Here is a 15665-nt window from a genome sequence, read left to right as displayed (position 1 = left end):
ATTTGTATGCATTGTGTAAAGAGACAAAAGGATAATCACTTGTGGATGACTCAACAGTATGTAAAAGAAATCCAACATCCAATCTGATAAATGTAGTGATCTTGGTATCGTAAAAATAACAAGATAGTTATGATGGTACCAACTAGATTTTTGTTGTTGTTGAGATATGTATAATTTACTCAGATACAGATCATTAATTTAATTAATTATATTGTTAAACCCATCAAATGCATTCAACCTTTTAATATTTCCACACTTAGAAAAATAAAAGGAGTCTGATGCCTCATCATGTAAGTGCTTAAAATATCTTAATTACAATACTTAAGAATATAAAAAAGACATTGAAGTTAAAGTTAAAGGACATTGACATCAAACTTAAACAATTACCCGATCAGGGCAATTCTTTATGTAAACCATACCTTTTGTTCTTCTGAATTTTAATTTAGCAGTTAAACTAGTTTTGAAGAACTCACTAAACGTGAAAGCAACAAAAATATTATTTGTTTCCTTTCATCGTTTGAAAAATTCTGCAAGAGCTTTTGCAGATAGATGCCATAGATTTAAAAAAATAAAAAGGAAGCATTTCCAAATAATTAGGCCTCACCCAATGCTCAGTGATATATTTTCTATCATGTGGGGATGCAGGCAAATGAATATCCATTCTGGTGTTGGAAGTGAGCAGCACATTTACCACCTGTATTGAATGAATATCCATTCTGGTGTTGGAAGTGAGAAGCACATTTACCACCTGTATTGGTAAAATAATGCCCATTGATCATAAGGACAATATTCAAATGAGAAATATTCATTATTCTGCAAATAAAACTGTATTAACCGTATCAAATGTCTTGCTGCCAACTAGTTGTTTTAGAATGTACATAACAATACATTTGAGTGTTTTCTACATTGGTATTGTAATAGATTGAGAAAAACAGATGGAGTGAAACATGCAAATCTGCAGATGCTACGATTATAGTGAAAACTAGAGTGTTATGAACTAATAAAATCTTATTCGCACTAACAAAGCAACAGCAATGGAAAATTCACCAGCCAATGGTAAATTCAAATTAACAGTTTTTATTAAACTATTAATAACATAACATTTCTTACTTATCTCTAAACTTAACTCGAACTTAATTCCCACTGTGTGCAAATGTAGCTATGTATATGTATGTCAAAAATCCAAAGCATTACAGTTTGAGCTTGAGTCTGATAAGTCCATTTTAAACTTCAGCATTAAACGTCTTGTGTTGCTTCAAGATTTTTAAATCACAGTTCATGAAGCACTTTTAAACATTATGTCTTCAGAGCTCTTTAAACTTACGAGTCTGTTGATGAGTTGTCTTTTAGAGAGATAGTCTTCATACGAGTGTTTTCACAAGCTTCCTCCTGATTTTGATGTAGTTATGGAACTGTGAATTTCATGTTGATTTCTTTCTTAATCAAGAGCAAATGGTCTTATTTACTTTATAGTCACTTATTTTGAGAATCTCAAAATAAAATTGCTGGAAAAAGAATTACCATACAGAACAACATTTCCTTCTCTCTCTAAAGAACACTGTTTTATCCCCGTGTCTTTCGCCGGATGGTCAATTTTGTTCAGTCTGGTTTCAAAATGTCTCTCTCTGCCTTCAGTTATGTTTCTCTGAAATCATGTGACATGACATCACCACTGTTTCCACTTCATTTTCTCCAAAACATAGTCATAGTAGATGATCTTTTGCCTTCCTTCAAATTATCACTTCATAGCCACAAAAAAAAACAGCTGACCTCATCTCTGTCTAAGAGGTTTAAGTGGTTAATGTCTCCATAAGGTCTGAGCAGATGAACTTACTTAATTGAATAGCTGCCAGGAGAAGCTGTGTATATACTCCATTGTCTTAGAATTAATTAAAACCCACTTCAATTTCACTAGGACTCAGCAACTCCAAAATGAACTCTCTCTCTGAGTCTCTGCAAATGTGATGTGACCTATGGGTGACCCTGTATCCATCCAACAATCTAACTTTACTAAGAAATATATATTTTATAGTTGAAAATTAACACAAATTCATTACACCTTCTTCCCACAGAGAAATTTTGAACTTCTAAAAGGTCAAAATTTTAAACTGCAACCTACCATTTTTCTGGTAGATTTTACATTGTTATACAATATAATACAAATAAATATTGCAGAAACAACATACAAATTCAATATCTGGATAGGCAATCAGCAATTTCATTATTTTTGCCTTTAATACGAGTTATTATTAAATCATTCTTGCAAAATTAAACTCCAGTTCAATACCGTCCATTTTCAGTTTTACTCAAAAGCACCAATGGATTATGGTCAGTGTAAACAATAACTGGTCCCATAGCAGTAGAAACATCTTCTTCAAAATGTTTCAGAGCTAATACAAGGGGCAATAATTCTTTCTCAATAGTAGAATAATTCTTTTGATGTTTATTGAATTTCTTTGATAAGTAAGTCACTGGATGTTCAATACCATCATAATCATCTTTTTGTAATAATACAAACCTGCTGTGTCCTTACTGGCATTGAATTGCTAAAGCAAATAGCTTCCCAAAATCAGGTGATTTAAGTACAGGTTTATGGCATAATATATCTTTCAGTTTGTCCAAATAAACTTCTTACTTTGTTTCAAAATATTAGTCAGGGAAGAGCAATGTCAGCAAAATTTTTATAGAACTTCCTATAATACTCTACATACCTAAAAATCTCCTCACAGCTTTCTTACCCATGGGCACAGGAAATTCAGAAATTGTCTGAACATTAACCTGAACAGGCTCCAATTTAAATTGGCTAACAACATGACAAAATTCACTCTTAGCTAAATTAACAGTATGATTGGCTTTCAAAAGTTTATCAAACAATTTCTCTACTGCAATGTTCTTCTCATGTGTCATTCACTGTATCCAAGTCATCAATATAACCATCTGTATATTTTTAATCTTGAGTTACAGAATTCATCATCCTCCTGGAGCATTCTTCATTCTAAATGGTAAAACATTGTATTCATATAAAGGCTGACATTTCCCTTCCTCTTTCTGCTAAGGAAACACACCAGTAACCTTTGAATAAATTCTATCTTTGTAAGTAATTTAGCTTTTCCCACCTTATCCACACAATCATCCACCCTATGGATAGAATAAGCACCTGTTTTTGACACTGCATTAACTTTTCTATAATCAGTGCAAAATCTATGTCCCATCTGATTTAGGAACTAGTACATGCGGTGAACTCCAATCTGAAGTAGAATGTCGAATAATATCATTCTTTAACATGTATTCATTTTCTTGATCTACCAATTTTTTTTTCAACATTCATTCTATATGAGTGCTGCTTGATCGGCCTTGTATTTTCAACATCAACATCATGCCAAGATATGAAAGTCTCTATGGTACATCCAGAAACAAGTCCTTAAATTTTAAAACTAACCGTTACATTTGTTCCCTTTCCTGGGGATGCAAATGAGAAAAATTCTCATCCAAATTTTTCAAAATACTTGAATTAGACAGTCGAGCTGAGACAATGTTCTTTTAAAAAAATGACTCTCATAAGAGTTAGCTTATGATCCATAATCTCCTCAGTTTTCTCCACAACCAATGCTTCTAGTGAAGGCTGCTTCTGGCTAACATCCATATTCTCAAAATAAGGTTTCAATGTGTTAATGTGGCACTATGTCTCCTATCAAGTGCTTTAACTATGTAGTTAATTTCCTGAACAATTTTCCCAAAGAGGATTAGAAATTGTTGGAAAAAGAATTAACACTTTATCCCCTGGTTTAAAAATTCTCTCTTGAGATTTCCTATTGTACAAACCTTCATATTACCTTGAACTGTTTTTAAATTTGGTTGGCACACGTGCAGTTGGTTCGTGGCAGCCTTATCACTTAACTTCAAAACACTGTCTAGCACAAGTGACTGAGCTGCCCCAGTATCCCTGAGTATTTTTATTGTTACCTGTGGTGATCCTTCCACTCATGAAACTTTACCCTCTGACAGAAAACATTCAGATTCCTCCCCAATTTTACCAGCAGATCCTTTTTTTTTACTTCCAGATGCTTGAATTACAAGCATCTGGCACTGTTCTCTCCTTATTTTCAAGGAAAAACTGTTCGCTACCACATGAGCAGGTTTCATACAATAGTTACAAAATGGACCAGGTGTTTCCTTCTTGATTTCTTTCTTCTTTTCTTCTAGTGCTATTTCTCCATTTATTTTCTACCTTAATTGGATACTTCAAATTCCCTTCTCAAAAAGGTTTACCTTCTGAAAAAGATCGATTGGGCACAAATCTCACTTTGTGAATTAAAGCATATTCATCTTCAAATCTAGCAGAATCTTGCCAATTCTCAATTCCATTTTCATCTAAATATGCTTTTATGTCATTAGGAATGAACCTTTTAATTTCCTCAACTAATATCAACTTTTTTAGTCTATTATAGTCACTATTTATTTCTTTTGATGTTCATTCCTCACCTTTCCTCTCCTGACCTATCCATGTTCAATTATCACATTTCATTTGATATGCACCATTGGTCAAACCACACAACTTTCTCAAATGCAAAATCCATATAATCACAGTTTTTCTCAAAGTCCTGAACTTTTGACTAAATGCTTCTGGAACCAATTCATAAGCCTTAAGCACAGCTTTCTTTACAGTATCATAATTAGTTGCTTGTTGGATGGTGAGGGCAGAGTAAGCTTGCTGAGCTTTTTCTCTAATTACACTTTGTAACTGAAGGACCATTGGTTTCTTGGCCATTTCACACTCTCAACAATTTTCTCAAAATGATGAAAATATTTATCAATATCACCCTCATTAAATGGAGGAACTAATTTTACTTCTCTTGAAGTCATAAAGTTCTCACGAGGACAATAAATCTCCCACGAGGACTCCTGCTTCTCTCATCTCTAGTTCAAACCTCTGGGTTTTTTTTTTCTACTTTGTTCGCCTTAAATGTCCTTGGCCATTCTGCTCCTTCTATCTCTTATTTCTTTTTTTGAACTCCATCTCCTTTACACGGAGCTCAATCTCCATTCCTATGTTCCTCTAGCTCAACCTGTTCCAGTAGTAACTGCTGCTTAAGAGATTTATTCTGAGGAAATGGTTTTAATTCCACTTCAAAAATCCTTTCTTTTACATAGTGTTCAGCTATAATACCTTGAATCTCAATTTTTTTCATTGACAATTTTACCCCTCAATTTCCAACTTTAGAGCTATAGTCACTGTATCATTTCTTGTCAGATTCTACAATTCTGAAGAGGTTGGTGATGGCAAAAACCTATTTAAATTAATTGCTGCTGTTTCCACATGCATAAACCTTTTAATCAGCTTTCAAAAAGAGTTTTAAGCAAACCAATCAAATATTAATCAATCAAATAAGCTCTCATTAAGTTCTAAATTTGGTTATACCTTGGAACCATGCCCCCAATTTTGTTACAAACTAATAAAATCTTATTAGTACTAACAAAGGAACAACAATGGAAAATTCACCAGACAATGGTAAATTGAAAATAATAGTTTTTAATTAAACTATTAATAACATAACATTTCTTACCTACCTCTAAACTTAACTCTATCTCAATTTCCATTATGTGCAAATGTAGATATGTGTGCTTGTGTGCGTCCAAAATCCAAACCATTACAGTTTGAGCTTGAGTCTGAAAAGTTAATTGTGTTGCTTGAAGATTTTTAAATCACAGTTCAGAAGTAATTATGAAGCACTTTTAAACATTTTGTCTTCAGAGCTCTTTAAACTCACAAGTCTGTTGATGAGTTGTCTTTCAGAGAGATAGTCTTCTGATGAGGGCTTTCACAAGTTTCCCCCTTATCTTGATTTATGAACTCCTTCTTTTGTAATAATTTATACATCTCTGAAATAAATTTCTTTACATCCCGAGTGCTTAATATTAATTCTACTTTTGTCTGCACTGGTAATACTTAATTTTGACCAAACATTTCACAAAAGAATCTCTTAACTTAACAATAACTAAATTTTGTATTTTCCAATATCTTAAATTTTCCTTCATTCTATTAAAAGTAATAAATGTCATGGCTTCTAAACAGTCTTTAATTTTCATAATACCATAATTTTGGCAGATTTTAAAAAAAATTTTCCATAGTAAATGGAATAAATCTATTTTGAAATAAAGATGTTCTTCCAGACATTAAACCTCTTCCTCCAATCTCTTTATCAATTTTATTTCAAAGTTCAGCATGGGTGTTTCCATAACCTCCCCACATTTATCCCTATTTCTTCTTCTCGGTTGGACTCCCTCTCTTTCCTTTTCTCTCTGTCTCCTTTCCTCCAGATCTGCATTCACAGAGCCACCCCTTCCTCCTATCATTCCTCACCTTTCCTCTCCTGACCTATCCATGTTCAATTATCACATTTCATTTCATTTGTTGGTCTGTGCTCCTCCCTTCTCCCCAGCTTTTAATTCAGGCATCTGCTTGTTTTTTACACATACTTTGAAGAAAGGGTCAGGCCCGAAAAGTCAAATATATACCTTTACCTCCTATGGACGCTGCAAAATCTGCAGAGTTCCTCCAGTATTTCTGTATTTTCATTAAAATAAAAGGTTTTAATATTAAAAAAAATCCCAGATCACTTTTGACAATTATGTACTTCAGATTCCAACAAGCTTTTTGTTATCATTCTTGCCCGTCATGACATCACATTTAAAAAAAAATCTCCTACCTAAATACTTATTTGACTGGAAACTGAAAATTCTTAAAACATCTTCCAGTCACAGTACATGTTCAATTGTTGACTCTTGTTTGTCTCTCCACAGCCAGCACATGGGCTGCTGAGTACCTCCAGTAACTTGTTCTTTTCTGAGTTGATCCATGGTTTGTGTCAATCCAACCTTTTCATAAGGGGTGGATGCATTTCCATGAAGATGGTTTGCAATTCTGATAATATTTTACAGATGTATTAATACTGAAAAACCCCCCACCAGTATCAGGCTTATTATAGAAAGGACATTTCTCTGGCTAACACATTTTTAATGCAAATGGAGGATATTATATTTAGTAAGAAATTATGTCAGGCTTTGAAAACTTCAGATCTGAATGGGGTGAGGGAGTGCACAGACTATTGAAGCTTGTTACACAATGATATAGTCGATAGAGCAAAATAGCCATCAGGATTAATTTCCAAAGACTTAGAGCTGAAAAGAAAAAAAAATCTGTCTTGTATGTTAGCTAGATTGTGTTCCGTTCTGCTGTCATATTTTTAAAGGATACAGGTGCACCAGAGAAGCTCCCAAGTTCTGAATTTAATTGGGCCTGCTGTAAGTATGGTTTTTAAATGTAAATTTAGACACACAGCACAGTAACAGGCCATTTTGGCCTATGAGTCTGTGCTGCCCAATGTACACCACATTAAACTACACCACCCGGTACAGTTTTTTTTTTAAGTACAGTTTTTTTTTAAACAGTGGGAGGAAACCGTAGCCCTTGGAGAAAACCCACACAGACACTGGGAAACGTACAGACAGCATGGGACTCAAACCCCATTCCGGTCCCGATCGCTGGCACTGTAAATCAGATGTTGGAATATCTGTCAGTGAGTTCTATCAGCACATTACAGAAACATTCAATCATACTGACACTCCTGGCATTACATTGGGAAATCTGCCTCTCCAATCCCTTGCCATCCACACCTGGCATAAGATTGGACTCTCCATTTGTTTCAGTGAGGATCCTGAGGCTGGAGATCAGGAAGGAAAAGCTAAATTTCTATTACTTTTACTGAACTACAGTACTTCTCCAATGTTTACATCTTCCTTCTCGTGTTGCTATTTCATCTCTATTGTTTCCATTCATCTTCTATTTACATCTCCTCCATCATCAGCGATGAAAAAAGTTTCCCCACCCTCTCTCAACTGGCATGACCACCACTTTAACACATGGTCTCTCCTGGATTCCACCCTCTCTCCTCTACTCTCCTTTCTCCATGAATTAAAATATGTTTGATTTATAACTTTTCTTCTTCAGCATTTCTTGTTTGCAATTTCAACTTTTTAATCTGGACTCAAATTCTGTTGCACAGAAAAATAATTTAAAATAGTTTATTTGTTGATAAGGTGTTAATTTGGACATTTTCTCAATCACATATTGAACAAATTACTAGCAAATACTTTGGGTCATCTTCTAAGTGATGTGGAGAGGATTTCTGTTAAAATTTAGAAAAAAAATTATAAACCACAACCTGTCAGTCTACATGGAATGTGAGCTACCCTGATCTTCATGGTGGGTCCCTCAATGAAATATTTCATGAAGGTCAAGTCTCTTTAATCTTGCTGTATTTTGCATGGACATGTGTATGGGCCTGTTTCTCATGGTCCAGAATGGCCAGAACAATAAGCAAGTAGCTTTAGAAGCACTGCTCCTATGCAGCAGAGGAGGTGATCTTTCTCCTGATTTTCTAAGTCTATCTATATCCAATGATCGGCTGAGCATACTTCCCAGTATTGGTCAATCACCATATAATCCAATCACATCCACCTGACCCCAGTAATCTGATCCTCAATCTTCTCACTCAAGCTTTTCAAGTCTTCATTCTCTGCAAATCCTATTCTCCCAAATCTCCCCAAAGATCTTACTCCAAAATCCTCTCCTCCCAAGATATTTCTGATCCCCACCATGCGCTGTAACCCTGCAAGCCTTTCAAATCTCTCTCCTCCTAATTCCCTGGCTGATGCCTGATACCGTTGTATTGGGCCAGATTGCTGGGTTGTCTGGCCGATACAGTCAGCCATCACACCATCTCTGTGTGTCCCTCAAACTTGCCCTTGGAAATTTAAGAGGGCTTGCGCCTATTCTGCAGCTGATTCACGAAGAAAACACATTAAAATAAAAAGGTTCATTATTTTCAAATCACAAGAATAGCACCATCCGGCAGTGCGTAAGAACATAAGAAAATCAAGGCAAGAACACACACTCAGTTCCTGAAGCTTATTCTGGATTTAATATCTTCCACAAGATGCATCTTCTCTTCTATGCCAATTCTCCATAACCCTCAAAACTGATAATAATGAACATTTTCTTGAACTTTATTATTGTTTATCATGGTGATTTCAGGATGTAACATTTCATGACATGTTTAGATGCGGTAACTTCATTTGATTCCAGCCTAAATTTTAAAGGTATCAAATACTGTACACTGATGGAAGGAATGTAAGAGTAGTGTATTTAACCTCTACTAAATATTTTCAATGCATCTACTTCAAAAGAATACAAATCTTTGGTTTAATCTGAACCCCAGGGAAATCAAATATACAGCCCAGCAGATAAAAGCCAAGTAGCCTTCGCCTTTTGAATCCATTGTTCACACTTCACATAGATTATGAAAAGACATTTGGTAATGAAAATGACCAGAGAAGCTATGACAGCAAGGGCACAATACAATGATTGATTTCTAACTTTTCCTCTCCAGCTTTCTTGTCTGCAATTTCAACTCCTTAATCTGGACTAGAACTCTGCTGCAGTTTAAAAAAAAAATGAAATCGTATAATTGCTCAAAGAGCTGTAGAGCCAGTCAGGGTCATTATCGTTTGTTGAAAATTCTCTATAAATACACCAAGGGCTAAAGCCCAGCTTAATTAGGTTTATGCTGAAGGTGCATATCTCTTCCTGGTAGTTCTCAGTTTCTGTGGAAAAAATTCATTAGAATTTTTGTGGTTGGTTGAAAATGGAGGACATATTAAACACAGTAAGAACAGGATACACAAAACAATCTGGATGAAATATCCTGTAGAATGTGTCCAGTGGGATCATGATATTAGTGAATACACTAAAGTAACAGATGAAGGCTAATCTCTTTGTTCGGGGGGGGGAAGGTCCCATCGCTCACTCCCTCCCTCCTGTCAATCTCTCCCTCCCTCCCTCCAGTTGCTCGCTCTCTCCCACAGTGCTTTGAGGGGAGCGCTGGGCCTCAACGATCAGGCTTTGTTTGATGAGTCTAATCATTGAGGCCCAGCGCTCTTCTCAAAGCATTGTGGGAGAAAGTGAGCGACAGGAGGGAGCAAGCGACGGGACCCCCGAGCAAATTGAATGAGGCGCAGGGGCGGGTGGCAGTGAGTGAGCATCTCAGGCTGCTCGCTTACTGCCACCCGCCCCCATACCACATTCAATCTGTTCGGGGAGCTGCGCTCGTCAAATAAAGCCTGATCCTTGAGGCCCAGTGCTTCCCTCAAAGCACTGTGGGAAAGAGCGAGCAATGGGAGCGAGAGCGAGCGAGCGGGAAGGAGGTGAGAGCAAGCGTTCTTACTGGGGGAAGTGAGTGGTGGCAGCAATGACTCTGGGAAGCATGTGTGAATAGTTTGAGCACTTTCCTCCTGTTGCCATCTTGCAAAATGGCAGCACCAAAATGTTGCATATAGACCTGAGATTTTTGTTGAGATTTTTTGGGGGGAAAAATGGTCCTATATGCTGTCAAATATGATAGGTTTCCTCATTTGTGTACAAAGATTTCTGCATCTATTTTGTCAATCCTCCTTAGAATACAGAGTTCAAAGAATACAGATTTAACATTTTGGTTAATGTTTTCCAATTTTTTTGATAGTACAACTTTCTCACCCTATGAATGGGCCTAGAGAATCTCTTCTGGACTGCCTTAATGCTTAAATAAAGGGACTAAACCTGTACACACTTCTCCAGGTGTGGTCTCATCAATATTCTGTACAAATGAAAGAGTATTTTTTCTGTTTTTGAACATTAACTCCCCTCTAATTAAAGCCAATATTTCAATATTGCTGCACCTACCTGTGATCTTTTTTGTGTTGCACACACAAGGATATCTTGTACATTATTATTATTATTTGCAAAGTAAAATTATTCACATTGGATAAACATTATCTTCTGAAAAGGAATTATCAATAGTTTTGATAGTTCATAAAATTTAAGCGTTGAATCACAAGATCTATTTAATGTTTTAATAATCTTTATTCCTTAATAAATAAAAGAAAACCTAAGGGCAGAGCCAAAAGGTGCAGTGATATACATTCACAAATCATTAGAAATGTGATATGAGTTGGCAAAACTAAAGGGATTATAAACACAGACATGAGGTTCACTTCTCAAATGACAGAATCAAAAAGCTGTAGAAACCTTGTACAGAATTCGGGGTCCACACATCAGATTTCTTTATAATACAAAGGATATATTCTTTCTTCTTTTCTTTGGCTTGGCTTCGTGGATGAAGATTTATGGAGGGGTATGTCCACATCTGCTGCAGGCTCGTTGGTGACTGACAAGTCCGATGCTGGACAGGCAGGCACGATGCAAGGGAAAATTGGTGGGTTGGGGTTGGGTGTTGGGTTTTTCCTCCTTTGTCTTTTGTCAGTGAGGTGGGCTCTTCGGTCTTCTTCAAAGAAGGTTGCTGCCCGCTGAACTGTGAGGCGCCAAGATGCACAGTTGGAGGCGAGATCAGCCCACTGGCGGTGGTCAATGGGGCAGGCACCAAGAGATTTCTTTAAGCAGTCCTTGTACCTCTTCTTTGGTGCACCTCTGTCTCGGTGGCCAGTGGAGAGCTTGCCATAGAACACGATCTTGGGAAGGTGATGGTCCTCCATTCTGGAGACGTGACCCACCAGCGCAGTTGGATCTTCAGCAGCATAGATTCAATGCTTGCGGACTCTGCCAGCTCGAGTACTTTGATGTTGGTGATGAAGACATTCCAATGAATGTTGAGGATGGAACGGAGACAGCACTGATGGAAGCGTTCTAGGAGCCGTAGGTAATGCCAGTAGAGGACCCATGATTCGGAGCTGAACAGAAGCGTGGGTATGACAACGGCTCTGTACACGCTGATCTTTGTGTGTTTCTTCAGGTGGTTGTTTTTCCAGACTCTTTAACGTAGTCTTCCAAAGGCGCTATTTGCCTTGGCGAGTCTGTTGTCTATCTCTTTGTCGATCCTTGCATCGGATGAAATGGTGCAGCCGAGGTAGGTAAACTGGTTGACCGTTTTGAGTTCAGTGTGCCCGATGGAGATGTGGGGGGACTGGTGGTCATGGTGGGGAGCTGGCTGATGGAGGACCTCAGTTTTCTTCAGGCTGACTTCCAGGCCAAACATTTTGGCAGTTTCCGCAAAACAGGACGTCATGCGCTGGAGAGCTGGCTCTGAATGGGCAACTAAAGCGGCATCGTCTGCAAAGAGTAGTTCACAGACAAGTTGCTCTTGTGTCTTGGTGTGTGCTTGCAGGCGCCTCAGATTGAAGAGGCTGCCATCCGTACGGTACCAGATGTAAACACCGTCTTCATTGTTGAGGTCTTTATTGGCTTGCTTCAGCATCATGCTGAAGAAGATAGTAAAGAGGGTTGGTGCGAGGACGCAGCCTTGCTTCACGCCATTGTCAATGGAGATGGGTTTGGAGAGCTCATTGCTGTATCTGACCCAACCTTGTTGGTTTTAATTCTCATAAGGAATTTGATAAAATTTTGCATGAAATGTTTTATCTAATAAACTCATCACTGTGTGGCTCAGTATTTGATAAATTTTGCACAAAATGTTTCAACTAATACACCTATGACTTTGTGGCTTTGCTGATGAGACCACAGTCATGGAATGTATAGAAACGAGCAATAAGTCACCATACAGGAGAGAGAATGGTGTACTAATAACAACCTCTCACTCACTCAAAGGAGCCGACTTTAGGAAGGGAAAGCCAGAGGAACACAATCCAGTAATCATTGGGGGATCAGAGGTAGAGATGTTGAGCAAATTTAAATTCCTGGGAAGACTTTCGTGGACCCAAGATACAAATGTTATTGTGAACAAAACATGTTAGGGCTTCTATTTTGTCAGGTATTTGCAGAAGTTTGTTATGACATCGAAAACCTTGGCAAATATCTACAGATGTGTAGTGGAAAGTGTACTGACTGGCTGTATCACGGACTGATATGGGGGCACCAATACTTCTGAGCAGAAAGCCTTGCAAAAAGTAATTATACTGACCAGTACATCACAGGCAAAACTCCCCTCGCCATCAAGAAAATCTACGTGAAATGCCGCCATTGGAGAGCAGCAGCAATCATCAAGAATCCACACCACCCAGGACATGCTCTGTTCTCACTGCTGCTATCAGTAAAGAGGTGTAAGTGCCACAAGACTCTATGACCAAGTTCAAGAACAGTGGCTGCCCCTCCCCAACAAACTCCTAAACAACAGACTTAACAGAGACTCTTACTTTACACATAATTTATTACAATTTTTTTTTTCTGTATTTGCACAGTTTCCTTACATTTCTCTCTTTTGTATACGTATCTTTTTCCTTTAGTACAGTTTACATTACTGATAAGTAGAAATTCTGGCTGGCCCACAGTAAAAAGACTCTCAGGGTTGCATACGAATGTCATGTATGTACTATAGAACATTACAGCACAGTACAAGCACTTAGCCCTTGATGTTGTGCTAATTTACTCAACAATCTAAACCTTCCCTACTATACACCCATAACCCTCTATTTTTTTTGCAATAACTTTGACCTTGAACTAATAAAGGCTCTCAGGTCTTGCTAACATTTTGGCATGGGTAGAGACATGGTTCAATGTTTTACAAAAACATGGATTTGGAATACAAGTTCCATTCAGGTTGGTAGACAAATAGAATAGTTGCATTAAGACATAGTCTTTGGACCATGATCTTTAAGACATGATCTTCAGTCCCAAATGCTGACATGATCAATAATATTTTAAAAGTGAATCGTTATCAAGTAATTAAAAACATTTTGCAGGTTCAATCAACCTTTGAAGTGATTGAACTTTTGCATAAACACACAGAAGACGCTTTTAATTTCTGTGGGAGATTTTCATTTTCTCTAACTTAATTATTGAAAGCTAACACACTAAATTACAAAATACGGAGAGATAATATTTCAACAATACAGCAGGGATGCACAATCGGCTATTTTATCTGGTCCACTGCAATTTTAATTTTCCACAGAGCAATGCTGCCTGTAAAAATCCTAAAGTATGAAATGATAAAGGTAGTAAACCATAAACTATTCTTTGTCTATTTGATGACTGCAAAATTTTTAAAAAAGTTTTATTATCAGATCACATCTATGGCTTTGGAGAAATTGCATTGCGCTTCTGGTGAAATGTAAATGTATTTAGGTTCCCAGTTGTGTGTTGTTGCATTTCAGTTTCCAAGCAACTTTCTGGGAGTGATGACAATGGCATTAATCACAAAGATGTGCATTGCAGAAGGATTAGAATTGATTACATTAGTCTGAGATTTATTGATTTTGAAAATATTGTTAATTGGGTAATAATGATTGAGTTTTTAAAGTGCAAGTGTATCCTAATTAGCTGAAAGGTCAATTCTCACTGAAGTAACCACATGTTTTTTGTGCAATTGGAAAATGCATGATCAACTCTGTTTTTAGTAATTATAAAATGTCATAAAACATTCTTCTTTATAAGATTAATTTACATGTTAACTCTTGCATTGCAATAAAGTAAGTAGCTTTCAGCTTGCTACATTGGCCCAGCTGATCTACAAACAAGGAATTGTCTAACTGTTGCAATGTAATAGTGAAGATTAAATTTTTCAACAGCTGTGAATTTCACATGCAGACTAATTAGAGTTCAAAAACAAACCCCTTTTCCATGGGCACACTGTCCCAGAAATTAATGGGGAATTAACTGGGACAGGGTCCAGTGAAAAAAGAAAACAGTCAGCAAGCTGGCATCAAAAGACGTCATTTCACGCCAGGGACTGACGGCCTCTACCCCTACTCATATCCCTGGCGTCAGCTTACGCTGACGTGCTGATTAAACCAGTGGAAAAAGGACAGCAGAAAGTCACTCGTTTCCAGTTGAAAGTAGATTCTCTGATCCCTGGGAATGAGTTGTGTCCAGTGGAAAAGCAATCATTGTCCCAGTTAAAGGCGGTCCAGTGGAAACACCACAAATGGCTTCCTATCCTGGGCTACTGCATGGCCAATTAACTGGGATGCTAGTGGAAAAAGGGCTATAGATTCTCATCATTCAGATAGATTAGAGGTGCAGAGTTGCAGGTGAGATTCCTGCATGGCATCAGAAAACGAATTCACAAATTCGGAAGATGAAAAATTAACTATATTGTTTGCATTATTTGTCAGTTTTGATAGTTAAGTAAAAACAACCATCTGCTAATAACTGTTCAAGTGTATGAATTGCATGATGTAAATGAATAGAATTGATTGTTGAATGCTAATGGCACTTCTTAGTGCAAATAATGCAAAATATATCACACGCTTACTTATGTGTGATATGACTGCACAAGAAAGTCGCTGAGATGACATCAATCACTGTGCTGTGCAGACTTGGCATTGTAGATGTAATAAGAGAGCTTGCAATTGTGATGAAGAAACAGTATGTGTAACAACCAAGAACAAAAATGAAGGTCAACTTAGATGTTGATTAAAGGATTGTCCCTTCCATGGCCACTGTGGAAACGATCATGACAGATAACAACTTCCAATTCCCAGTGAAGTGAGGAGACAAGGGAAATATCAGATAGGAATCCCTTACCCATCCTGATATTTCCCTTGTCACACAGTGTGCAATAAGTTCTCCATTGAGAATGGTTGCTTTTAGAACTCTCCCTTGGTAGATTATGCAGCTGAGTTTACACAGGTAAATGATTCCATCAATTATATATGGTTAT

The 15665-nt window shown here is 37.2% G+C and overlaps 1 protein-coding gene across 10 annotated transcripts in view; it reads right to left on the bottom strand.

The window, feature by feature from the left end:
• The window catches only part of dph6 (diphthamine biosynthesis 6), a 307319-nt gene that overhangs the window by 57313 nt on the left and 234341 nt on the right, over positions 1-15665 (bottom strand). The window contains exon 14 of one of the 10 annotated variants that reach the window (XM_069916662.1): positions 1166-1433. The exons of the other annotated variants lie outside the window; for them this stretch is intronic. Coding sequence (XP_069772763.1) covers positions 1422-1433 — 12 coding nt within the window. The 3' untranslated portion in view covers positions 1166-1421. Of the gene's footprint in view, positions 1-1165; positions 1434-15665 lie in introns of those variants that run through there. 10 annotated transcript variants of the gene reach the window in all.

The sequence above is a fragment of the Narcine bancroftii genome, chromosome 2, assembly GCF_036971445.1.
Source record: "Narcine bancroftii isolate sNarBan1 chromosome 2, sNarBan1.hap1, whole genome shotgun sequence".
In the NCBI taxonomy this organism is placed as follows: Eukaryota; Metazoa; Chordata; class Chondrichthyes; order Torpediniformes; family Narcinidae; genus Narcine; species Narcine bancroftii.
This window is presented reverse-complemented; position numbering and strand designations above follow the sequence as displayed.